Source organism: Phascolarctos cinereus, unplaced genomic scaffold, assembly GCF_003287225.1.
Source record: "Phascolarctos cinereus isolate Bilbo 61053 unplaced genomic scaffold, phaCin_HiC Scaffold_2;HRSCAF=192, whole genome shotgun sequence".
Lineage (NCBI taxonomy): Eukaryota > Metazoa > Chordata > Mammalia > Diprotodontia > Phascolarctidae > Phascolarctos > Phascolarctos cinereus.
In genome coordinates, this window is record NW_027555625.1 from 58,172,718 (window position 1) to 58,199,345 (window position 26,628).

General features: G+C 38.6%; 1 protein-coding gene across 2 annotated transcripts in view; it reads left to right on the top strand.

Moving 5' to 3' along the window:
- Positions 1-26,628, top strand: part of ZDHHC7 (zDHHC palmitoyltransferase 7) — a 50,821-nt gene that overhangs the window by 12,026 nt on the left and 12,167 nt on the right. Inside the window, exons 3-5 of one of the 2 annotated variants that reach the window (XM_078149401.1) lie at positions 3,300-3,521; positions 18,034-18,365; positions 24,585-24,709. In XM_078149401.1, the coding sequence (XP_078005527.1) occupies positions 18,051-18,365; positions 24,585-24,709 (440 nt within the window). In that variant the 5' untranslated portion in view covers positions 3,300-3,521; positions 18,034-18,050. The remainder of the gene's footprint in view (positions 1-3,299; positions 3,522-18,033; positions 18,366-24,584; positions 24,710-26,628) is intronic. The other variant, XM_020989245.2, reaches the window with a different exon arrangement.

Here is a 26,628-nt window from a genome sequence, read left to right on the forward strand (position 1 = left end):
CCTACTGCTTATAGGGCAAGTTAGATTTCTAAACCTAACTGATTATGTTATTCCCTTTTTGAGCCAAGTCTGATGAGAGTAAGGTTCAAACAATGCTCATCTCTCTCCCTTCTTTCCCTCTGCTGTAATAGGTTTGTGTGCCTTTTCCTGTAATGTAATTTATGCTTGTCTGCCTCCTCCTTTCCTTTTCTCTCAGTACATTTTCTTAGTTAGAAAACACATTTCTTAAAACCATTACCTTCCACATTTTATATAGGAAAATAATAAGTATTTTTTGTTTGGAGATGTTAAGGAATAAAGAACAGACGGGGGTCTCTAGATCTCTTAATACTACTCTAGTGGCCTGTCTTTCTTGTTATACCCTTTACATTTTATAAGCTTTCTTCAGCTATGTTACCCAGGGACTAAACTCCTTTTTTGTATGGAGACTTATATTTGAATTCAGTTCCTATAAAGGGATTTTCAGACCTGAGCATAAATGAAAAAAGAATATTTGTTTTAGATATTCTTAGCTGGTTGTTGTTAGTGTCCTCTTAGTTCTCTATTTTCGATCAATGGTCCTGCTTGGTTTTGACTCCATGGAACATTATGTCCTGGTAGTCTTCCTCCTGCTTTTCAGCTTTCTTTTGTGTATAGTTTTGCCCCATTAGACAGTGACATTCTTGAGGGCAAAGACTGTCTTTTACCTCTTTTTGTATCCCTAGTGCTTAGCACTGTGCCAGGCACATAATAGACACTTAATAAATATTTATTCAATTGAATTGAGTTAGCTTTGTTGTCTTGTCTGCTCGGAATTGTAGCTTATCCTAAATAGTGTTACCCATTTTATAGACCTCAGGGGCCTTCTAGTCAAACTTGTTCCTTTACAGTATCCCTAACTAGCTGGCATGAGCTTCTGCTTGATGACAACCAATGAGGGGAGAATGTAGGACCCAGTGGAGCATCCCGTTCCACCTTTGGGGAGCCCTTATTGTGGACATTTTCCTTAGATGAAGCTAAAAATCCACTTTCATTGGCTGTCTTACTGGGCTGTCTCTAGACTTTTGAATGCCGCTTAAATCTTTTAACAGGTCAGTAGATGTCCAAGCTTTTGTTTCATTATATTCCATAGGATATAATTCCATTCCAAAGAATATAATGGCTCTCTATTCAGTAAATGGAACCCAAAGAATATAATCGTTCCAGTAAATGGAGGACACTGGGAGCCCTAGGTGGGCAGGGACTGTGCATTTCTGATCTTCAGTAAGTAGATCTTCAGATAAGTAGATCTTCAGATCTACTTATCTACAGTAAATAATCCTTTGTGTATTGGGGGGAGTGCCCAGCCTCCCCTCTTTTTCTGGTTCCTTTGTATTTGAAAGTCATTAGGCTAAAATGCATAGAGAGAAGAGCTAGCCTAAGAACTTCTTTCTGCCCTAAAGCTGCATTTACCTTTTTTTTTTTTAAGGCAGTTGGGATCAAGTGACTTTCCCAGGGTCACACAGCTAGTAAGTTTCAAGTGTTTGGTCTAAGACTGGATTTGAATTCAGGGCTGTTGCTCTATTCACTGCGCCACCTTGCTGCCCCCTGCATTTTCACTTTCTCTGTCTTAGATATTCCAATCACTCTTACAAGCTAGTGTCCCATAGCCTGCTTGCCAAAAATTCAACTTCTTATTCTGGTTTCCTTATCTGTAAAATGTGGAAATTTGATTAAGTGATTTCTAAGGTTTTCTAGCTCTAGTATGCAGTGAGTTGGATTAAAATAAGAATATCAGCCAGTATCGCACTATAAATACTACATGCACGGACACACACGATATAAATTAAAAACCTTTGCCTTTCAAGTTTGATATGTTGTGAAGAGCATTGGATTTGCAGTCAGAAGACCTACCTTCAGATCCAAGCTCTGCTGTTTTGTACTTGTGTGGTTTTGGGCAAGCCATTTAAACTCTGGGCCTGAAGTAGTAAAATGAAAGTGTTGGGCTACATGGCCACTATGGGCCCTTCCAGCTCTAAGTGTATGTTCTAATATAATATTTGTAATCGAAAGTTCTTAGTCTCTAGAAACTGTTCCTTGAGTAAAGGAAACTTAACTTTAATTTTGATATTCTGAGAAGTGGGTGATATTTTTATTTAACATGACAATAAATACCATGGATTGGGCATGGAGTCAAAATTCCATTAAATCTCAATCATAAGAAATCATGCTGTTGCTGTTAGAGCAGAGAAATGGTGATCTGGCATCTTCTTGACTACTATCAATCAGTGGAATGCTTTCAAATTTCTCTCAGAAGTGAACTTTAATTAGTATGAAACAGTAGTGATTTTGATATTAGAATTTAATGGGCATAGTATTTTAGTAGCATGTCTTTTGTAAATTCTCATTATTATACCATTTGTACGTTCTCAGCTAATCTTAGGTTAGAGTCTGGACAAAGGAGTTGTTTACTTCCCTACTGCTTTTGTCCTGTTGCTTTTGCTGAAAGTAGTACAATGACTCAGCAGACTGCTACACTAGTTTGTTATAGTAGTGAAGAAACTTGTATAACTTTGATACTGTTTTACACGTAAGTTGCTCTCTTGAAAAGTCTGAATAATTTTGGATATTGAATCATTTTCTCATTGGCTTTTGTTATAATTTCAGAAAGATGTTCTTAGAAAAATATCGGCCCTAAAACATACAACCATACTGTGATATTTACATCAAGGAATGTTCTGTTTTGCCTTTTGTCTTCTGAATTTTCTCATGCAGCATTTATTAAGCACCCAGTATGTGTAAGGCACTGAAGGAAGTTAATTAAAATGAGCCAATCCATATGATATTTGTGCATGTGTTTAAAGACACATCTATTCAAGTATACCAGTTGGTAGTTTCCATTGCTTTCTTTTTTTGGGGGGGAGGGGCCTGAGGCAATTGGGGGTTAAGTGACTTGCCCAGGGTCACACAGCTAGTAAGTATTATGTGTCTGAGGTCACATTTGAACTCACGTCCTCCTGACTCCAGGGCCAGTGCTCTATCGACTGTGCCATCTAGCTGTCCCAGTAGTTTTCCATTTCTTTGGGAACTTTCACAATGTTGATTATACTTGAATGAATGTAAAGCTAGAGGACTTGGATTCAAATGCTGACTTTTGTATTTGATAAACCTTTGTGACCTTGGGCAAGTTATTATTTTCTTTGGACGTAAGTTTCCTTTTCTAAAAATGGAGTTGAGGGGGGACGGAGCCAAGATGGCAGAGTAAAAGCAGTGAGTTGTTTGAGCTCTCCCCCAAACCCCTCCAAATACTCATAAAAAATGACTCTAAACAAATTCTGAAGCAGCAGAACCCACAAAAAGACAGAGTGAAACAAATTTCCAGCCCAAGACAACCTGGATGATTGATCAGAAAGGTGTATTGCGCCAGGCTGGGAGCGCAGAGCAGCGCAGCATGGGCGCACAGACCGCAGCAAACCTGGAGCAGGCCTCAGAGGACTGAATTGCGGGCAGCCGTGGAGGTTTCCAGACTCCTCAATCCATGAATGCCAAAGACAACTTAGAAGGTCAGTGGGAAAAGTCTGTTTCTGTCGGTGGACAGAGAGGAAGGCGGGGTCTCAGTTCCATTCCCCAAGAGCCTGGCCGGGGGGGGGGGCAGCTGCTTCCCGAGCTTCCAACCCACAGACTGAGGGGGAATCCAGTGGCTGATCAGAGAGGGACTGCAGGGATCTGTTTGCCAGTGCTGAGGCAGGAATCTCTTGCTTTGCCTGTGTGTGGATCTGGGTCACAGTTCTGGGCGGCAGTGCTGGGGTGAGGAGGAGCACTGGCGTGGTGGAGCTTGTAGTGGCTGTGGAGAGGAACCCCTCCTCACAGTTATGGGACAGAAAAGAATACTTGTGGTCACAGGCCAGGAAAGGAGTAAACACCTCGCCCCTTATCATACCACCTTGGAAGAACTGGAAATTTACAGGTCCCTACAAGTATCTCATAAAACAGCTATACAAACCCCTGAAGCTTGGGACAGTACACTCTCCACGTTGGAAGCAGACTCTTACCTTAACAAGGAGTTTAAAACTCAGGTAATTGTCTGAGATCATGAGCAAACAGCACAAAAAGAGTCAGACTATATTATCTTACTTTGGCGAAAAAGAAGATCAAAATCCACAACCAGAAGAAGACAACAAAGTCAAAGCTCCTACATCCAAAGCCTCCAAGAAAAATATAAATCAGTGCCAGGCCTTGGAGGAGCTCAAAAGGGATTTTGAGGAGCAAGTAAGGGAAGTAGAGGAAAAACTGGGAAGAGAAATGAGAGTGATGCAAGAAAATCATGAAAAACAAGTCAACAGCTTGCTAAAGGAGACCCCAAAAAAATACTGAAGAAAATAACACCTTAAAAAACAGCCTAATCCAAATGGCAAAAGAGGTCCAAAAAGCCAATGAGGAGAAAAATGCCCTAAAAAGAAAAATTGGTCAAATGGAAAAGGAAGTCCAAAAGATTACTGAAGAAAATACTTCCTTAAAAATTAGAATAGAGCAATTGGAAGACAGTGACTTTATGAGAAATCAAGACATTGTAAAACAAATCCAAAAGAATGAAAAATTAGAAAACAATGTGAAATATCTCATTGGAAAAACAACTGACCTGGAAAATAGATCCAGGAGAGAATTTAAAAATTATTGGACTGTCTGAAAGCCATGATCAAAAAAAGAGCCTAGACATCATCTTTCAAGAAATTATCAAGAGAAGCTGCCCTGATATATTAGAACCAGAGGGCAAAATAGAAATGGAAAGAATCCACAGATCTCCTCCTGAAAGAGATCCCCAAAGGAAAACTCCTAGGAATATTATAGCCAAATTCCAGAGTTCCCAGGTCAAGGAGAAAATATTACAAGCTGCCAGAAGGAAACAATTCAAGTACTGTGGAAACACAATCAGGATAACACAAGATTTAGCAGCTTCTACATTAAAGGACCACAGGGCATGGAATATAATATTCCGGAGGGCAAAGGAGATAGGATTACAACCAAGAATCACCTACCCAGCAAAACTGAGTATAATCCTTCAGGGGAAAAAATGGTCATTCAGTGAAATAGAGGACTTTCAAGCATTCCTGATGAAAAGACCAGAGCTAAACAGAAAATTTGACTTTCAAATACAGGACTCCAGTGGAACATGAAGAGGTAAACAGGAAAGAGAAATCATAAGAGACTTATTAAGATTGAACTGTTTACATTCCTGCATGGAAAGATGATATTTGTAACTCATGAGAACTTTGTCAGTATTAGGGTAGTTGAAGGAAAAAATTGTATGTATGTATATAGATAGAGGGCACAGGGTGAGTTGAAGATTAAGGGGTCATATCTGGAGAATAAAATTAAGGGATGAGAGAGGATGATACTCGGAGAAGAAAGGGAGAGGTAGAATGGGGTAAATTATCTCACAAAAAAAAAACAAAAGAAAAGTCTCTCACAGTGGAGGGGAAACAGGGAAGGTGAGAAATGAGGGAATCTTATTCTCATAGGATTTGGCTTAAGGAGAGAATAACATACACATTCAATTGGGTATGGAAATCTGTCTTACCCTACAGGAAAATAGGGGAGAAGGGGACAAGAGAGCAGGGGGTGATAGAGAGGAGGGCAGATTGGGAAAGAGGGTAATCAGAAGCAAATACTTCTGAGGAGGGACAGGGTCAAAAGAAAGAATAGATAAATGGGAGGGCAGGATAGGATTAAGGGAAATAGAGTTAGTTTTTCACAACATGTCTACTAAGGAAGTGTTTTGCATAACTGCACATGTACAACCTATATTGAGTTGCTTGCCTTTTCAATGAGGGGGTGGGGAGGGAGGAAGGGAGAAAATTTGGAACTCAAAGTTTTAAAAACACATGTTTTAAAAAAAATGTTTTCACGTGCAACTGGGAAATAAGAAATACAGGAAATGGGGTACAGAAGTCTATCCTGCTCTACAGGAAAATAGAAGGGGAAGGGGATAAGAGAAGGGAGGGGGGAGAGATAGAGAAGGCAGACCAGGGGAAGGGGTATTCAGAATGCATGCCATCTTGGGGTGGGGGGAGGGAGGAGAAATTTGGAACTCAAAAACTTGTGGAAGTGAATATTAAAAACTAAAAATAAATAAATTTATATTAAAAAAAGTAAAAAATAAATAAATAAAGATGGAGTTGAATTAGTTGATCTCCAAAATTCCTCTCCAGATCTGTCCACATCTTTCTCTGTGCCGGTTAGAATGCCTGCTTTGTAATGAAGAACACACTATTTCCAGTACTGGCTACTCTTTCTCTTATATCCCAGGACCTACTGTTTGCTCTGGGGGAAATCTTAATATTCCTTGCTTCCCGTTGCCATTTCCAGGCACTCTCTCTTTCACCTTGGCTAAGCAGCCTCTCCTCCTTTGAGCTTTAAGCTGTCCATATTTATCACGCAATCCAGATCCTGGTGGTTAACCCTCAACCTCCAAGACTTTCTTCCTTCCTCAGTGAGTTTAATACTTGACTCACCATTTTTCTCTCCTCTCCATCTTGTGCCCTCTTTTGGGACATTTCAGCATACATATCAGTGCTCCCTCAGCCAACCCTGACTCCTCAGTTCCTCATTCTGCTCAGTTCCCATGACTTTCTTCTCTCCTCTGGCTCAGTTACACATCGAGATGGCCATGTCTTTAATCTTGTCATTGCCTGTGTCTTTTTCTTCCTTGTTAATGAACTCTGAGGTTACTTTTTCTGATGGAATCTTTTTATCATTTCATCTTTCCTAATGTCTAGTGATCCCAAGCTCTGTCCTTTGTTCTCATGGTGACCTTCATACCCTTCATCCCTCTGTTCTTTCCCAAAGTCTTCAACCCTGTACTGTTCACACTGTCTTCCCTTTCCTGTCTTGGCCACTTGGTGAGCCAATTTAACTCTATAGTATCCTGTACTCTCAAATCTTTTGCTCATTTGTTCCATCAGTGATCAGAATCTTTCCAGATCCGAACTCTGGAGTTCTCCTATCATGTACTTTTTTATAGTTACATGCTGTCAAATAGCTAGAGAAAATAATGAAACTGTGCTGCTTGGGTCTGCTACAAATTTATGCTATATTATATCAGTTGGACTCTTACTGGATCAGGGAAAGTTTTTGCTATCCCACTTGGACTGATGACTTTCCTTCCTCAAAATTCCCACCCTTATATCTGAGGACTTCATCTCATAGTTTACTGAAAAAAATCAGGCCTTTTCACTGAGAACTTCGTTTTCCTCTTCATCTCACGCCATTCAGACACTTTCCCCCTCAATGTTCTTCACTCCAGTCTTGGATGAAGAGTTGGTAAATATTCTGCATGTATTTCTTGATCCCATATGCTCTTGAGTTCTCCAACAAGTTGCCTCCACTGTCATCTTTATTTTCTTATCTTCAGTCTCTTCCTATGTACTTCTTCTTTTCCCTGCCTAATCATTTGGTCCTGTCATTCCAGCTAGCTCTCATCCTCTTATCTTTCCTCCTTCCTTTATGGCTAAACTCCTTAAGAAAGCTCTCCACATTCAGTGCCTTGACTTCCTTTTTTCTCGTTTTCTTTTAAACTGTCTGCACTATGGTTTCTACTTTCATCATTCTATTGCTTTCTTCAAAGCTACCAATGTTTTCTTAATAGTCAAATCTAATGGCCTTTTCTCAGTCTTCATTTTTCTTGACCTTCTTCAGCATCTGATGTGGTCAGAACCTTTTCTGGACCCTCCCATCTCATTAAATTTTAATGACTGCTTTCCTGCTTTTCTTATCTCAGATCACTCCTCAGAGCCTGTCACATGGTGATGGCTAACATTTATGTGTCAGGTACTAAAGTGCTACATGCTTTACAGATACTTCATTTGATCCTCACAATAACCCTTCAAGGAAGGCACTGTTCATTATCCTCATTTTACAGATGAGGAAGTGGAGGCAATGAAGTGACTTGCCTACCCAGTAAATGTCTGAGACTGGATTTGAACTCCATCTACCGCACCACCTTGTTGTCCTAGGTGACGTAATTAATGCTTCTTGTTGACTTGACTGATGTCTCTTTGGTCTGCTTTGCTGATTATTCGTGTGTGTTACATTCACTAACCATGGCTTGTCCCCCAAGGCTCTGACCTTGGCTCTCTTCTTTCTCTATACTATCTGACTTGGTGATTTCATCAGTTCCCATAGATTTTAGTTATTTTTATGCAGGTGATTCCCAGGTTTATATTGTTCATTTGTTTCAGTCATGTCTGACTCTGACCCCTAAATGGTTTTCTTGGCAAAGATACTGCAGTGGTTTGCCATTTCCTTTTCCAGTTCATTTGACAGATGAGGAAACTGAGGCAAACAGGGTAAATTACTTGCCCAGGGTCACACAGCTAAGTGTCTGAGGCCAGAGTTGAACTCAGTTCTTTTTTTTTTAAATTTATTTTGATTTATCAACAATCATTTCCATAGGCTTTTGAGTTTTAAATTTTTCTCCCTTTTCCTCCCCCCTTCCTTCCCAAAACCGGTATGCAATCTGATATAGACTATACATATACATTCCTATTAAACATATTTTCACATTAGTGATGTTGTAGGGAAGAATTAGAACCAATAGGAGGAACCACCAGAAAGAAGAAACAAAACAAAACAGAAGAAAAAAAAATAGCAAATACTATACTTCTGTCTGTATAGTTCTTTCTTTGGATGTGGATAGCATTTTCCATTGTGAGACCTTTGGAGATGTCTTAAATCCTTGCATTGCTGAGAAGAGCCAAGTCTATCAATGTTAGTCATTGTACAGCATGGCTGTTACTGTGTACAGCCTTCTCTTGGTTCTTGCCATTCCCCAATTGATGGGCATCCCCTCAATTTCCAATTCTTTGCCACCACAAAAAGAGCTGCTCTAAATATTTTTGTACATGTAGGTCCTTTTCCCGTTTTTATGATCTCTTTGGGATACAGCCCTAGAAGTGCTATTGCTGGGTCAAAGGGTGTGCACATTTTTATAGCCCTTTGGACATAGTTCCGAATTGCTCTCCAAAAAACTCAGTTCTTTCTGACTCCAGGCCTCATACTCTATTCATTGCTCCACCTAGCTGCCCCTAAATCATCAGTAGTTGTTTATAAAACCAAAACTCATTAGGAAGAGATAGAAAGAAATTCCATTTAAAATTACTATAGAATAAAATACTTGGGAATTAACCTTCTAAGACACAAGAACTATATAATTATTACTATAATAAACTGTTTACAGAAATAAATAATTGGGAAAATGTTATTTGCTCAAGGATAGGGTAGAAAAACTAGTATAATAAAAATGATACTTCTACCTAAATTAATTTACTACTTACTCAGTGCCATACTAATTAAACTACCAAAGAAATAATTTATAAAACTAGCAAAAAATAATAAAATTCATATGGAGGGGAAAAAAAGGTCACGAATCTCAAGAGGAATAATGGAAAGAAATGCAAATGAAGGGAGTTCAGCAGTGCTAAATATCAGATTCTGTTACAAAATATTTAATTCTCAAAACTATTTGGTATTGGTTAAAAAATAGAGATCAATCAATAGAACAGATTAGAGATATAATAGAAGCAGTGTGTCTAGTACCTCAAAATTTGATAAACACAAAAACAACTACTAGAATAAGGACTCACTATTTGACAAAAACTGCTGGAAAAATTGGACAGCAGTATGGAAAAAATTAGATTAGGACAGATACCTCATGACTTACGCCAAGATAGCATGGGTGTGTATCCTGGATAGAAAAGGTCATATCATAAACAAATTAGGGAAACGTGGAAAAAATTGCCTTTCAGATCTCTAGATAGGAGAAAAACTCACAACCAAACAAGGGATAGAGAGGGTCACAGAAGATAAAATGAGTAATTTTGATTACTTAAAATTGAGTTGTGTTTTTTTTTTTTACAAACCTAGAAAAGCTAAGATTAAAAGGCAAAATGACTAACCGTGAAAAAAAATTACGCAGCAAGCTTCTATGATAAAGGTCTTATTTCCAAGAGAACTGATTCAAATTGATAAGAAAAAGAGCCATTCCCCAGTTGATAAGTGGTCTAAGGTTATGAACTGGTAGTTCTCAAAAATAGAAACATAGTCTATCTATAGCCATGAAAGAAATGAAAAAATGAAAAATTACTACATAGGAAAAAAGTTCTACATTACTACTAATTAGAAAAATGCAAATTAAAGTAATTCTTGGAATCCATTTTGTGATTCTGAGATTTCATTTTTCACCAGGGTACCAATGAGAAAAAAAAAAAAATTATTAATGTTGGAGGGACTATGGAAAAACAGATACATCGATACACTGTTGGACTATGGATGGGTACAACCATTCTGGAAAGCAATTAGGAATTATGTACAGAAGAGATTAGAAAAAGAAGAAAAAGTCATATATGCAAAACTATTTGTAATGGCTCTTTTTGTGGTGACAAAAAACTGGAAAGTGCTTATCAGTTGAGGAGCGACCGAATAAGTTTTGGTTTTAAATGTGATGGAATACTGTTGAAATAACTAGGAAGAGTTGTTTGGAAACCGTGATTAACTGCATTATTGCCGTTGGGCTGTGCCGTCATCTTCTGGCACTCCTCCGTCTTTCTCTGGTTTTGTTTTGGTTTTTTTTTTTAACATTTGTAAATTTTTTTCTTTGGATTTTCCTATTTCTAGCCATTTAGCAGTTTTACATATATAAATCACAGCATAAAATTCTATGATTTAGAGCCAGAAGAGGCTTTTCAGTCACCTAGTTCATTCTCTTCATTTTATAGATAAGATAATAGCAGAATTGGAATTTGAAACTGAGTTCTTTGATTCCAAATCTGATGTTCTTCCCATGATACCATAGCACTAAGAACAAGTTTTTTCTTTAAAGTTTAAAGAGTGTTGTGTGGTGCTGGGACAGGTTAAATACCTTTTTTAAAAGCTGTTATGTTGTGTGGTTTTCTGTATGTTTAGGTATTAGTGACTATTGAGTTGTATTACAGCTAGTCAGCAGCATATTTAGATTTTGGGGAGCTTTTTGTCTGTAACCCTTTAATGTATTTAGAATTTAATCTCATTTATCTGTCCACTTAACCCTGTGCTCTTATGCTTTATGTAAACTTATTTCATATTGAGTTTTTAGTTCTTATTTGCTTCAGTTCTTACCACTTTTTAACTTTCTTCTAATTCTTTTCTTTTTCCTTTGACTTGTTCTGTGACAAGACTTTCTTGTGCTCTTTGTACATCCTGTAATCTGGGACTAAAATTTTCTTCTCTTTCCTATTATCCAGAATTCCCTTTCCATTTTCCACTTACTCTCAAGGTTTTCTTAATTAATTAATAATTTATTTATTCCTTTTGGTGAGGCAGTCAGGATTAAGTGACTTGCCCAGGGTCACATAGCTAGTAAATGTCAAGTGTCTGAGACTGGATTTGAACTCAGGTCCTCCTGCCCCCAAAGCTGGAGCTCTATATCCACTGTGGGTTTTCTTCATTTATATTAAATTCTTTTATTCTAAAATTAAAAGAAAAAGTATTGATACCTTTAACATTTTTTTACATTTAGTTTTACTTTTATTTCTGAGTAATTTTTTCCTTATCCATCTCTTATAACATTTTTTTTAAAGGAAGGGAAATAATTGAGCAAAACCAATCAAAATAGACCATAAAGGTCATCTAATCTAAAATCCTTATTTTGCAGATAAGAATTGAGTCTAACCGAGGTGAAGTGACTTGCCCAGGGATCACTCAGAAAGTATCCGAGAAAAAATTGGAACCCATGTTTGTCTGCCTCCAAGTGCAGTGCTCTCTCTACCCCGCTGTGCTAGCATGTCCAGTATTTCACACCTCTGTAAAGAAAGGGGATGCATCTTCTCTGCTCTTCTCTGGGGCCGAGCTTGGTCTTTAGAATTATCCAGTGTTCAGTTTCCTTTTTGTTGTTGTTCCTGTTTATGTTGTTATAGTCATTTCGCATATTGTTTTCCTGGTTATGCTTACTTCACTCTGTATCAGTTAATAGAATCCTCGTTTATAGTTTCTTATAGCACAGTAATGTTGTATTAATTCGTGTATTAGAGTTTGTTTATTCATTCCTTAGTCATGGGTCACCTAATTTGTTTTCCAGGTCTTTATTATGGCAAAAAGACTACTGTGAATAGTTTAGTGTGTATGGACCTTTCTTTTTCAGTCTTTAATCTATTGGAATATATACCTAGTAGTGGTATTTCTGGGATCAGAGGGTATGGACATTTCAAAATGATTTCTAGAATGGTGGAACTTCGTAGTTTCACTGATAGTGTATTTAGTGCGCCTGTCTTTTTGCATCCCCTTCAGTATTTGCATATTTCTTAGTGATTTGGAGTAGTGTCTTATTAGCACATATTTTATTGATATCTTTTAATTTTTTTACATCATCAGAATTTCTGCCAATATCCCTTCCCCCTTCCCAGAATGCCTTCCCATATAACAAATAATATTTTTAAAGGAAAAGAAAAAGAGGAAGAAGAGAAGAAAGCAGTCTGAAAATATGTGCAGAGTATCCACCCATGGACCTCCCACCTTTGCAAGAAGTGGGGTGAGGGTGTCTTCTCATTTCTCTTATTTGGAGCAGTAATTATTCTTTGTAATTTTGTAATATTCACTTTTTTTTGCAGTGTTCACTTTTAATTTTTAATTTTTTTAAAATTTACATTGCTATAGTCACTGCGGTTTTTTTTCTTGTTTCTGTTTACTTCACTCTGTCGGTTCATGTAGGTCTGTGCTTCTCTGGATTTATCATCTTTGTCATTTCTTTTAACACTATAATATATTGTGTTATGTTCATGTAGCACAATTTGTTTAGCAGTTCCTCAGTTGATGGGCATTTGTTTTATTTCTAGTTTGTTTTTTTTTTTTGCTACCATAAAAAGTACTGCTATAAATATTTTAGTGTTTATGGGGCATTTCTTCTTGTTTATGAATTAGGTGGGGTATAATAAGCCTAGTAGTGGAATCTCCAGGTCAAAGAATATGGACATTTTAGACACTTTATTTCCCTAATTTCAAATTGCTTTGCAGAGTGATTGTGCTGGTTTATAGCTGTACCTGCATACACTAGTGTGCCTGTCTTCCCACAACCCTTTCATTACAATGACTATTCCAATCTGTGCCAATTTTCTGGATGTGAGGTGAAACCTCAGGGTTGTTTTGATTTGCATTTCTTTTATTATTAGTGTAGAGCAGTCTTTCACATGGTTGTTAGTTTGTAATTCTTTTGAGCATTTTTCATATCCTTTGACTATTTTTTCATTGGAGAATGGTGCTTAGTCTAATCACTAGTTATCTATAGAAATATTTCTTTTTTTTTTTAAACATATTCAAGTGTATTAAGTGAGCTCACATATAGAAATATTTCATGGAAGGATTTTTTCCCCCCAGCTTCTGCTAGGTGCATTAAGTCTTTTATTTATGTTAATCAGATTTCCTTTATAGAACCTGATAAGCATCTTTCGAAAAGGAGATTAAAGAAACCTCTAAGTCAAGTCTTCCTTTCTTACTAGGAGGGCATCTAGGTGATTCACTGGATAGAGTGCTGGACCTGTAGTCAGGGAGACAAATCCCACTTCAGACACTTACTAAATGTGTGACACTGGACACGGTGCTTTACCTTTGTCTCAGTTTGCAAATATGTAAAATGGGGATGATATTAACAGCACCTACCTTCCAGGGTTGTGAGAATAAGATGAGATAATATATGTAAAAGCTCATTGCAAACCTTAAAGCGATTATAAATATTAGCTATTCTTAATAGTACTTGTAGCTTTGTTTTTTTGGCTCCTTGTTTACATATATAACCTTTTGTTATTTATTTATTATGGCAAATGATAAATAGAAGAAAAAATTTAGCACTAAATTTGTTTTGTCTTTCATGTAAAGACTTTCAGGGCATTTTCAAAATCTTTTATTAGAATTGAAACATCCTCTTGGATGAAATAATTTGTTCTCAGGATGAAAGGGACTTAGATTGTTTCTTCTCTCCTATCCTAAATGACAAGTACATTAACAAAGCCCAGATCCTACAGTTAATTGCCTGGCTGGTACTCTAATCTCCTTGTTTGCGCTGCCACTGAAGAGAGTTAATTTTTGCCCCTCCCTGAAGTGGAGGGCAATACCATTTGGCAAAAAGCTAAATTATTTAGACCACTAGTGTTTCTACAGAATCTCCTCTGAACTCTTTGAATGTTGAGTTACACAAGAGGCATATATTGTTAATATTGGTCATTCATGTAAGATTGTTCTTACCCATGGGCAGCTAAAATGAATAAATATTATCTTCAGAAAATTGATATTAAAAACATTTTTGGAGTTGCAAAAATAAAATGTACTGTTAGGAATACTCACACTTGATCATCTCCAAAGTTCATCTTGCCTAGTGTTTTGTTGCCAGCAGAAGCCTCAAGAGGCATAAGCATCCTGCTTTTAGAAAATATGGAAAAATATTTCTGAGTGATGATGGTGTAACATCTTTCCCGTCCGTATTAGTCATTCTTTGAATTGATGTTTTTATCATTGAACTAGAATATTAATGGTATTAGCTTGTCTTAATTCACCAAAGCTTTAAATGATTATTGTATTATAAGTTAGTATACTAAGTGGTAAAGAATATTATAATTAAATAAAACAAGGAATTAATAATTTAATAGGGGTGATAATATGGGGACCTAGACAACTGTAATGAAAATTATAAATATGTAAATAGTGGTACAGAATGACAAGGCAGATCCAAAGCAGAAATTAATTCTGATGGGTGGGGGATGTGGGTGGGGTTGGCAGAGACCATGACCAAGGTAGCAGTGAAATGGAGCCTGGAAGGATATAAAGTGGAAGCAAAGACAGGGCAGGAGAACATGCCTGGCTTGGCAGCAGCATGATTGATCAGAAGCAGGGTGGGGCAAAGCAATTCATTTCAAGATTTGGTAGGAATAGTGCTTCACTCAGTGAAATAGATGTGTTCCTATAAAGCTGTTAAAAGATGTTTTTCTCTGAAACATGCTGTATTTTCTCATTGACTTCTGTTTTAATTCCTTAGGTATATAGTCTGAGGGAAGAAATGTTGGCCCCAAACAGGAAATTCTGTTTATAGATTATGATAGATTTGCTGGTATAGCTAGCATAGTGTTGCACATAAGTACACATATTTGTTGAATTCAAGAGACATGGCTAGGTTTAAGTCCAGTGTTTTGGGTTGTTTTTTTTTTGTCTGTATCTAGCTTTTGCAATATGTAGTTGGATTTCCCTTGGTATTATGTGTCATAACAGAAAGGGATAAATTGTTTCTCCCTTTCACTTGTCCCCTACACATTGTCATTCCACCAAACTTAATGGATTGCAGTTAACTGTGGAGACCAATGTTGCTATTGTTTAATGTATGTACTGCTAAGGAGATGCAAAGTAGAAAAACCTTGACTCAGACTGAAAGTAGGAATGAAGAGAAAACATTAGCGAAGGTGTAGGTAAACTTTTTTCTTGAGTAATTATGTGGACTGAGTAAGGTGATTCCCTTTCTGGGTCTTGGAAAATAGGATATAATATTTTTAAAAATTATATCTTTTTTTTTGTCTGGGCCTATGAATTCATCAACATAAACAACTTCCTGGCATGGAAACACCCTCCATAATACAGATCTGGCAGTTGTGGTTCATCTATAATTTCTATTTTGAGAGTTAATTGAGACCCAGAGACAAAATGACTTGACCTTAGGTCCCATTGCTAGCATGTTTCAGAGGCAGCACCCAAACTCAGCTGTCCAGCTTTAAAAAGGCCAGCTGTCTGTCTACACTGTTTTCCATTAAGTGATGTCAGACTTAAAGAATAGGGATGGGATTCATTGCTTTAGGAAACCCTCTCCACTAGTACTCACCTGTACTCTGAAGTTGTATAGGCTTCTAGTTGCCCAGGGCGGTGAGAGATGAAGTGGCTTTTTCTAGGGTCACGCAGCCAGTTTGTCAGAGGCATACTTGAAGACTCAGCCTCAAGTCTTTCTAGATCCAATACCAGCTCTCTGTCCACTATCCCAGTCTACGTCTCATGTCAAAACGAAGATGGCAAATTATAGTACAAAGAGGTGAAGAGACTTGGCCCAAGGTCATCCAGAGGCCAGGTTTCCCTTCCGTAGCCTCACTTTCTTCATTAGACAGATGAGGGATTGGACTAGAGAGCTTTTAGAATTGTCCTTCAGAAATGTCTTCCTAAGGTCACGTAGGCTGCAGAGCCAGCAGGACTTCACACTCCAAATCTAGCATTCTCTCCACTAACACTAATTTGAAGTCCTTGATTTGGATTTTAAAAAAATTAATCCTTAAAATTACAGGATAAGGCCACTGTATATGACTAAATTAGAGTTATTATAATGCGACATGGCATCCAAAAAGATGCTGTTGTAGGCTTAATGGAGTAATAGTGTCCCAAAAGGGTGGGGTGGGATGGGGGTGGTGGCATCGTACCTGGTTCTGGCACATCTGAAGTACTGTGTTCACTTCTTAATGTATTTCAGGAAGGATATTGACAGGATATAGAACATTCATGGGAGAGTAACCAGTTTGGTGAGAAGAATGGAAACTAAACCATGTTAGGATAGATTGAGGTGTTGAGGTTTAGGGGTGCTGGGACCCTAAAATCATGACACACAGGTCCTGCCTAAATGAATTTGATCCAAGCCTTCTTTCAGCCAAAGACAAGGTTTAGTAAAGACCTGCCATATTGGCCAGACTCTTAAGGAATCTGAACATTTGTGAACTACTGGCTACATTATAAAAATCTGAGCCGTAGGCTAGACTCTTGAAGAATCTGAGCACCTTGATAGAGACAAGATGAACCTTATATGCAGAAAGACTGTGAGAGGGATCTAGGGAGGATCTTGATGGGAGTGACTGAGAGGTTGAAAATGGGGTCTAGCTAGGGTCAAGGGTGGGAAGTAGTCAGGGGGCCTTCTGGAGGTAATAGACAGTGGAGAGCTAGGCTAGGTTAAAGGTAACTGAGAAGTGGGAGATTGGGCGTAGGTGATAATGTAAGGTCAGATGATAGGATTATAGCTCAGGTGAAATCCAGAGGTTTGGCCATGTGGCAGAGTCCAGGGTTTTTCCTTTTTGGGGTCTGGATCCTATAGATGTGGCATTGTCCTTTTAGGTGTTCAGATCCCATCCCCATCAGGAGGAATTAAAGATAATTAGTTTGGTGAAGAAAAAGCTTAGGAAGACATTTGTCTTCAAGACTTCAATAGACTTTTGTTTAGAAAAGACACTACTTGTTCTACTTCCTTTTAGAGTACTAGGGTAGCAATGACTAGATAGTGAAGAGACGGAAATTTCAGCATTGTAAAAACCAATGCATACATTTAGAGCATTTCTAAAACAAAGTTACTTTCATTGTTAATAAGGTATCAACTTCCCTGTCACTGGATAACTTGAGGTCATACTTCTGTGATCACTATGGGAGTTCTTGTAGAAGGGATTTAAAAAAAAAATCAGGTAATTAAATGTTAATTAGATGGACCTTGAGGTTGTTTCTGACTCTGAGATTCTGTGACTCAATAGTTCGTATCTCTGTGGCCTTGGGCAAGTTACTCAATCTCACTTAATCTCAGTTTCCATGTCTGTAAAATGAAGACAGTGGACTAGATAAGGTCCCTTCAAGACATAAATTCTGTGATCCTGTGGACTTGGGAATCAGTGTGGTACTTTAAGAGTAGGAAAAAACTATACTACATGTGAATATGTAACTTCTTTATAAGATATATTGTTCTTTTTATAGTGTAGATGTGACTGCCATTTGGACACAGTTTATATGAGTAAGATCAGTGGTATTGATTGGTGTGGACAAGGATGTGAATGTCAAAACCATTGGAATTTAGAGCAGAAGTAATTAGAGTTATTTTTGGTTCTTTGATGTCTGTTTTCAAACCTAAATTACGTTTTTAAATGACCACAGAAAAAATTCATTTTACATGTTACATTCAAGATGGCGTATGTTCTAGCACAATGGACAGCTCTGTTGTTTATTGATTTTGATGTTGTGTTTACGTGTACATAAACACTGCCTTTCTCCCGAATTCAGGGTAAGCCCAGGAAATCATGCAGTCATCAGGGCACAGGTTCCGTGATGTGGAACATCATCCCCTTCTTGGTGAAAATGAGAATTATGATTCTTCATCCTCATCCTCATCTGAAGCTGACGTAGCAGACAGAATTTGGTTCATCCGGGATGGCTGTGGTATGGTCTGCGCTGTCATGACATGGCTTCTAGTTGTCTATGCAGACTTTGTGGTGACTTTTGTCATGTTGCTACCTTCCAAAGACTTTTGGTACTCTGTGATCAACGGTGTGGTTTTTAACTGCTTGGCAGTTCTAGCCCTGTCATCTCATCTGAGAACTATGCTAACTGACCCTGTAAGTATATTAGTGTTCTTATTGATATTTTCTCTTATTGTGCTAAATTTAGCTGGCTCCTTTGAGTCTACAGCTAAGTATTTCTTGTTCATCTGATCTTAAATTTTTATTTATATGAATTTCCTGAATACATGGCATTTTAATTTTATTAAATTGGAAAAGAAAACTGTTCCTTAAAGGTGGGGGTCCTCACAGTTTAGTGGGAGTAACACTAGCCTGGAGTTAGGAGGCTGGGCACACTAGCTGAGCAAGTTTGGGCAAGTCACTTTCCTTTATAAAATCAGATTTCAACTAGGTAATCTCTGTCAGGTTCCTTTTGTCTGGAAAGTTCTGATCACATAAATTGGGTGGGGGTGGGGTTGCAATGTTATATTGATGTATGGGTCCTTGGACCTCTTCTGTTCCCTCTTCTTTTGGCTGTGATTTTTGTCCTTGTGCCTTGGAATTGTTTGGAGTATAACTGTACTATAAAGGGAGGGGAGGGAGAAAATAAGCGTTAAGTATCTGTTTTGTAGCAGGCACTGTGCTAAGGGCTTTAGAAATGTTGCAAGGATCTCATTTACTCAAATGAGATCCTCGCAACAACCCAACGACTGTTATTTTCTCCATTTTTGTACAGTTGAGGAAACTGAGACAAACAGAGGTTAAGTGACTTGCACAGGGTTACACAGCTAGTGAGTGTCTGAGGCTGAACTTGAGTTCAGGTCTTCCTTATTCCAGGCCCAGTACTCTATGCACTGTGTCACCTAGCTGTCTCTATAAACACATCTTCCAAGAGATGGAAAAACTTACACAGAACCATCCTTTCTGAAGCGCTTAAATTGTGTGCTGTTTATATGGTGCTAAGAGGAGAGATGAGCTAAATTGTAACAGTTCTTCATATTTTTCTTTTTATTGTGTCATCAAGTAGCATTTACCTTTCAACATCCTTCTTTACTCAAACTTTCAGGTTCATTCTAGGCCATCCTTCACAAATCTCCAAAACACAAAAGATCAGAGAGCTTCAGGAGAAGTGAACCTTTCTCCATTGGATTTAAATATTTTTCTTTATTTGTTAGTATGCTACAGAGAGGCCTTGTAGTGTTCAATGGAATGGATTTCATTTGTGGCCTGAGCTCTGCAATGGCATGACCTACCCAAGTTCTGGACTTGTTCTTGTCTTTTTTAACTGCTACCAAATCCCCAGTCCTGAAGTTGGTGTAGTGGCTGTGGTTTTGGTCGCAGAGACTTAATAATATTTAGTCCCTAACATTTTGAGTTCTGCTTGGCATTTTGAGTAAGGGACAGAGAGTGAGTTAAGTTTGAGTCAGTGATGGAGCAGTATATTAAAATCACTCTTATCTAAAGATCACCAGGAACCTCCTTTAGAACCTGGTTAATAACTCGAAAGTGAGTGAAAAGGGTCATTAGGTGTCTGTAATAGTCCATGTACTATTGCCTGTGGTTCTCTCCATACCAGAAGCCCTTGGAACCTGTTGGTATTATTTTAAATGTATCATTATTAATGAACCTTGACTGAGCATCCCTCATGTTCATAGGTCATTGTGTTAGTCATTGGGGTATGCAAAGAGATAAAAAACATAGGCTCTTGCTCTTAGGACCCAGTATTTTAGTTGGTTAGATAGGATGTATGCCTCAGTACGGGTCAAGGTTCAGTGATCTCTCTGGGTTTGCAAAGCTGGCTAGCATTGGAGGTGAGATTTAAAGCCCTGGTCTCCTTTGCTTCAAGCCTAGCACTGCTTCCTGATGCATTCTCTATGCATTAGAAGAGGAATACTGTTTTTTTTTCTTTTTTTCTTTTTTTTTTTTTTTTGGTGAAGCAATAAGGGTTAAGTGAATTGCCCAGGGTCACATAGCTAGTGTCAAGTGTCTGAAGCCTGCTTTGAACTCAGGTCCTCCTGACTCCAAGGCCAGAGCTCTATCCACTGCGAAGATGAGTACTGTTACAAGGAGCTCCTACTAAGTGCCACACAAGTGCTGCACCCAAGTGGGATGCTTCGGCTCATTCAGAACCAGGAGAGTGAGTGTGGTCATGCTTCTTAGAGCCTTAATTTCCCCATCTGGAAAACAGGGACAACTTAGAAGGATTGTTGTGAGGAAAGTGCTTTGTAAACCTTTAAAATACCATACATATTTATATATAACATACTTATATGTTGTCCTTAGTTATAACCAGCTTGGTTACCTGGTTTCCCAGCCCAGAACAGATTAGAAGTAATAAATTGATAGTTAGGAAAATTTAAAACAAAAATAAAAGACCCAGACAAAGACAAAAGTATACCTCTCTAGGGATCATTCAATATAGTGCAGAGTCAGTAAACATTAAGGCCATGTTTTGTGCCAGGCACGATGCTAAGCACTGGGAATACAAATATCAAAAAAAGGTAATCCTTTCCCACAAGGAGCTTACAGCCTAATGGGGGAAAACAATACACAGAAGGCCAAAAAGCAGGGAAGGTGCCTGACATGGGAGCAATCCGAGAAATCCTCAAGTACTGCAGCCGGGGGTGCAGAACGATGAGATAGATGTCTGAGGTGAGCTCACTCCTTCAGTGCGGGGTTTGGAGGTCGTGGCTCCCCCTTCCGCCAGAGAGACAAAGCGTGGGGACAGGGGCAGTCCCAAGGCTGATGGGACTTATAACTGAGTGGCCTCTGATACCTCCCTGCATTGTGGTACAGAATCAGGGAACGAGTGTTACAATGAGAATCTCTAGTGTGTCTAAGGCATGTTAAAGTTAAGTGCTTTACATAAAGTACTTCATTTAGTCCTCCCAACAACCCTGGAAGATAGGGGCTATTATTATTCCTGTTTGACAGCAAAGGAAACTGAGGCTGAGAGCACAGAAGTGAGTTGCCTAGGATCACAGAGCTAGCATGTATCAAAGGTAGAATACAGACTCAAAGACCAGTGTGCTTGACGTTGCCCCCAGCTGTCCCTTACTGGGATGATGACCCTGTGGGATGAAGAAAAGTGCAACATGTTGAATGTCCTCTGTCGAAGAAGGCATAAAAGAATCCATCTGTTTGGAGTCAGAATGGCCAGGCGCTTCATCTGGCCTCTGGCACATGGCTGTTTGACCATACAACTCACTTCATTCTCTGAGCCTCGTTTTTCCTGACTGTAGGACAGATATTTGAACCTCCATAATGGGAGAGTTTTCATGAGGGTCCTAAATAAGATCACATATGTAAAAGTGCTAGATTAATGTGAGTAGTTATTGTTGAAAAGATTCCATCTTTGCTACTTATGCTGGGTCAGTGAGATGTTCCTGAAGTTTATGGGGGGAGGGTTATTTCTAAACCTATCAGGATATGTTTCTGTCTCTGGGACATGATATATGAAGTTAGACATGTAAGCATCTGATGGTCAGGGTTATTGTTTAAATAGCCTGCTTGAGGTGATTGTGCTTGGTTAGGAAGTTTACCCCATCTCATTTGTATCTTTGGGGACCCAAAACATTGCAAAAGGTCAGCAGAAAACTAAGCTATGTTTCTCGAAATAACTAGAGCCATGCTGTGGTAGAGCTGTATCTTTGAGCATTTCATTCCTAGGACTTAGCATTCTGCCTGAGGCAAAAATAAATAAATATAATTGAATCCTTGAAGAAATTGGGGAAAAAAATTCTTTTCTAGTACTTTAGTACTTCAAGTACAAGATTATCATGTGTTTTCATATGATCTGGTCATTAAGCTTAGTTGCTCCCCTGGGAGATGAATACAGTTAAGGGTACCTTTAGTTGGGAGGCAGCTAGGTTGCTCAGTGGATAGAGTGCTGGGCCTAAAATCAGGAAGTTCATATTTGACCTCAGACACTTACTAGCTGTATGACCCTGGGCGAGTCACTTAACCTCTGTTTGCCTTAATCTACTGGAGAAGGAAATGGCAAACCACTCCAATATCTTTGCCAAGAAAACCCCACGGACACTATTGGCATGCTGTAGGCCTTGGGGGTAATGAAGAGTTGGACACAACTGAGTAAACAACAATGCCTTTAATAAACACACATATAAATAAATTTGTGGGTTTTTTTAGTATGTATATATGTCAGTTTCAGAAATATTCATTTTTTCCTGTACTAAACTGCATTCTAGTTGCAAAAATGAAGGTGTTTGGTGACACTTGGAAATCTTGGTCCATACAGTCCCTATTATAAAACTGGGTATTCAGACCAGTTTCTTGTGTGGTTATATGCAAAATGATTAGAAGTTTAATAATATACCTTCAGTTTGATACAAACATTTAGTAAATACCAACACTGTGCTAGGTGCTAGCAAAGAACTGGATTGGTTTAGACTAAGTTAATTGAAATTTGCTAAATCATAGACACAACTATTTTGGTCAGCTACAGTGAAAAGTATGACATTGGTCAAAACATTTAACTTCTCTGTGTCTTAGCTTCCTCACCTGCACAACAAAGGGATTTGACTGGATGGTCTCCAAGATGTCTTGGTCTCCTCTAATCATATCTGTCTATGCTCCTCTGAGCATACCTGCTCATAAGGATTGATCATAATGATGTCATGATTGATCAGAATATATTTTGGAAATATATATCCCCACTGAATTTAACATGCTGACTGTTTATATGTTCTCTTCCTGCCTGTTTTCATCCTTTACAACTTAACTATTCCTGTCCCTAACATCACCCTATTCTTGGTATACTAGATTTATGAAATCTTCCAATTGTCCCACTTCGAAGTATTTCAGATTTTCCCCTTCCTGTCCACTTCCAAAGCTACCAGTTTAATCTATACTTTCATCATCTGGAGTTTGCACCATAACAGGGTCTTAGACATTATTATTCAACAAAGTCATTTATTTGACAAATATTTGCAGAGAATCTTCTCTATATGAGATATTCTTTGGGTTACATACAGAGTCAGAGTTCCAGGCCTTAGGCAGTATACAATCTTACTGATTTTCACTAATTGGATCTCCTTAACTCTTTGAGATCCCTCCTCGAAAATCAGCCTCAAATAGTTTTTTTAATCACATCATACCATTCCCTTGCTTCAAGAAATAAACGTTTTAGTACTTTGGTGTATCTATAATTTAATCAGCATAGGTAGATTTTTCTCTCCGTCAGTGTGGATTACAGCTTATTCATGCCATCTGACCTTATATGATTGTTGTCTATGTTCACACTAATAAATTCTCCTCAGAAGAACCACCTAATATGCTAGGTGTTTTCCCTGAATTCTTTTTACGTTTTGGTAGTACCAGTATAGCATTTGGGCTTGTTAGCTGTTTCCTTTCTTGGACACAAGATGCCCTCAAATAATGGTTGCTTTTTTCATGAGCTGGTCCTAATGACTGCCTCTTGTATTCCACCTAAACTCAATTTAGGTTTCTGACCTTTTCTACTTTTGCCTCTTAGTGCGCCCCCCCTGACTTCAGATCCAGTACTTTTTCTACTGTATCATACTAAAAGAGTTTTTTTTTTTTAATTTTGGGTGGGAGGGTTTTTTTTTTTGAGCCATTTTTCTTCTCTGGGGTTTTTTAATGTGTATTCTGTTTGTTGAGGGCACAGAAGAACCTTACTGCTTCTGAGCCTTTTAGTCCAACATCTTCAATCAATTTCCTGAGATAAAGTTTGTATTCTTGGTTAAAAAAAAGAAAAGAAAAAGAAAAAAATTTTAAAAAGACAAAGTCATTTAAAGTGGAGGGAGCAACATGAGCAGAGACACAGTAGAAACAAGCAAAGTGTCTATGGGATACAACAAAAAAGATTTGGGTAACTAGAACCAAAGGTAAATTGATTGGGGAACCTTTGAATGTTCTTCAAGGTAGATTGAGCTAGATATGTATACAGATTTTAGAATGTAAGCTAAAATAATGTAAGGCAAATGTTCACAACTTTTCTCATTTGTACTTGGCACTAAGCTGTATATGAACAATACTTATCAGTTTACTTTTCATTCAAATGGGCTGGGGAGTTGGGAGAAGTTTATTATTTCTAATATTAAACTGCTGTTAAGTTGGAATACTTTAAGGTATTCCTGGCTCTTGGTTAAGCCTAGAAAACAAGTGAGGTTGTTTATTTGACTTGAGAAGGGTTTGAGATTAGGAAATGTCGTAGCACTTCTTCACAGAAGTCTTTTGATGGTGTCCTTTTGTGGAAGTGGCAGAGGCTGTGTTCATATAGAATACCTGTTCAGAAGCAGTTGTATCCGTGAAGACACATTTCTGATGGTTCTTCTCTGACTTCTCACCCTGTAGGGGGCGGTGCCCAAAGGCAATGCTACTAAAGAGTACATGGAGAGTCTGCAGCTAAAGCCTGGTGAGGTGATCTACAAGTGTCCCAAATGTTGCTGTGTCAAGCCCGAGCGTGCACACCACTGCAGGTAGAAGCTCCTGGGGGCTGGTGGGGTGTTGAACAACAGCCTTGGCACTGCCCTGTACTTCTCCCTCTTAAAAAATGTGAACTCAAACTCCAATTAGGCCACCAGACCACTCTCTAGAAGAGACCTAGTAGAAAAACCTAGTAGACAAAAACTCAAAGGCAGTGCTGTTTAGATTTTTAGATTTTTATTCAAGAATATATTAGTTTACTCAGAAATAGTTCATAAATTTTAGTGTTGAAATTTCATAATATGTTCATCAGATGTAACTAATAACTAAAGTGATATTAAAGTCATTTACATAGATCACACTGAGCCTTATGTGTTCATGGAGGAAAGTAGTGGCTCAGATCATCCCCATAGTTAGTTTGGCTGACAGTACCAGGTTTGGCTTTGGCTTTGCAGTACCAAGTTTTGATCACGTCAGTGGGGTAGGCAGCAGATTCTGTGAAAGGAATTGGAGCAGACTTGCACTTAAATGCAGTTATTCAAGGCTAATATTAAGCTGCTTAAAGTATTTGGATATTGACGGTCTGGACACCAAAGGAGGTGGTGATTGGGGGTAGTTAGCTAGAATGCTTGATTTGTATTGAGGAAACCTGAGTTCCAATTCTGACTTAACTGGCTCTGTGCCCTGGAGCAAGTCATTTTACCTTTGAGCTTCAGTTTCTTTATCTGTGCAATGTGGTTAATAAAGCTAATTCTTTTTGGGGGAGGCGCCCTAGGCCATGGAGTTAAGTGACTTGCCCAGGGTCACACATCTAGTCAGTATTATGTGTCTGAGGCTGGATTTGAACTCAGGTCCTCCTGAGTCCAGGGCTGGTGCTCTATCCACTGCACTACCTAGCTGCTCTAATAAAGCTAATTCTGAGCCACTTTAAAGGGTTGTTGTAAAGAAAGTGCTTTATTGACCATAAAAGAGAAATAAGCTTTTAAGAACCTATGAGATGATAACGCCTAGACTTTGGGCAAATCACTTTTGCTACCTGGGTCTCAGTTTCTTCATTTGTAATAGGAAGAGGCTGAACTAGATGATTTCTAACTTCTCTCCTATGGACACTTTATCATTATTGTATGCTGCATGCTGTTAGGAAGGTTGATCATCCATGCACACCCAGTCCCATCATTCAACTGAAACTGCTGTCTCTGAAGTTACCGATGGTGTCTCAGTGCCAAATCCAGTGGCTTCTTCCTAATTTTCATCCTTCTGATTTCTGGAGGATTTCACACTGTCAGCCGCCCTCTTCTCCTGGATACTTTTTCCTCTCAGGCTTTTATATCACTGCTCTCTCTTGGTTCCCTCCTTCCTATCTGGCTGCTCCTTTTCAGTCTCCTTGGCTGGGTGATGGGTCAAGTCTGATCGCCTGACTTTAACTCTCCTCCCAGGCCTCGTGTGGGCCCCCTTCTCTTTCTGCCCTTTTGATGATAGCATCAGATATCATGAGTTCAGTTATCATCCATCTCTGTGTAGATGGCTCTAAGGTTATTTAGCCTTCCTTTCTCTTCTCCCTGTGCCATCTTCCCATGCTGCCAACTCTCTGTCATATATTACAAGTCCAAAATGCCCCCACATGTAGTTCTCTTTCTAACTTTGGTATTTCTTTCCAGAGCACCACAGCTCTTCCAGTCTGCCAGGTTCTCCACCTTGGTGTCCTCTCCTTCTTCCGCTTCCTCTGTGCTCTGTCAGATCACTGCTGCCACTTCTTGCATCCATCCCCTTCTACCCACTAACAGGATCACCACACAGTATCTCTCCCCTAAAATAGCGTGGGAACCTTTTCATTGGTTTCTCTTCCTCAGTTCTTTTCCTTCTTCAATCTGTCCTCCACCCAGCTGTCAAATGATAATTGTAGCACAGATATGGTTTCATTCATCTTGCTCAGCCAGCTCCAGTGGCCCCTTGTCGCTGCTTTGATCAGTAC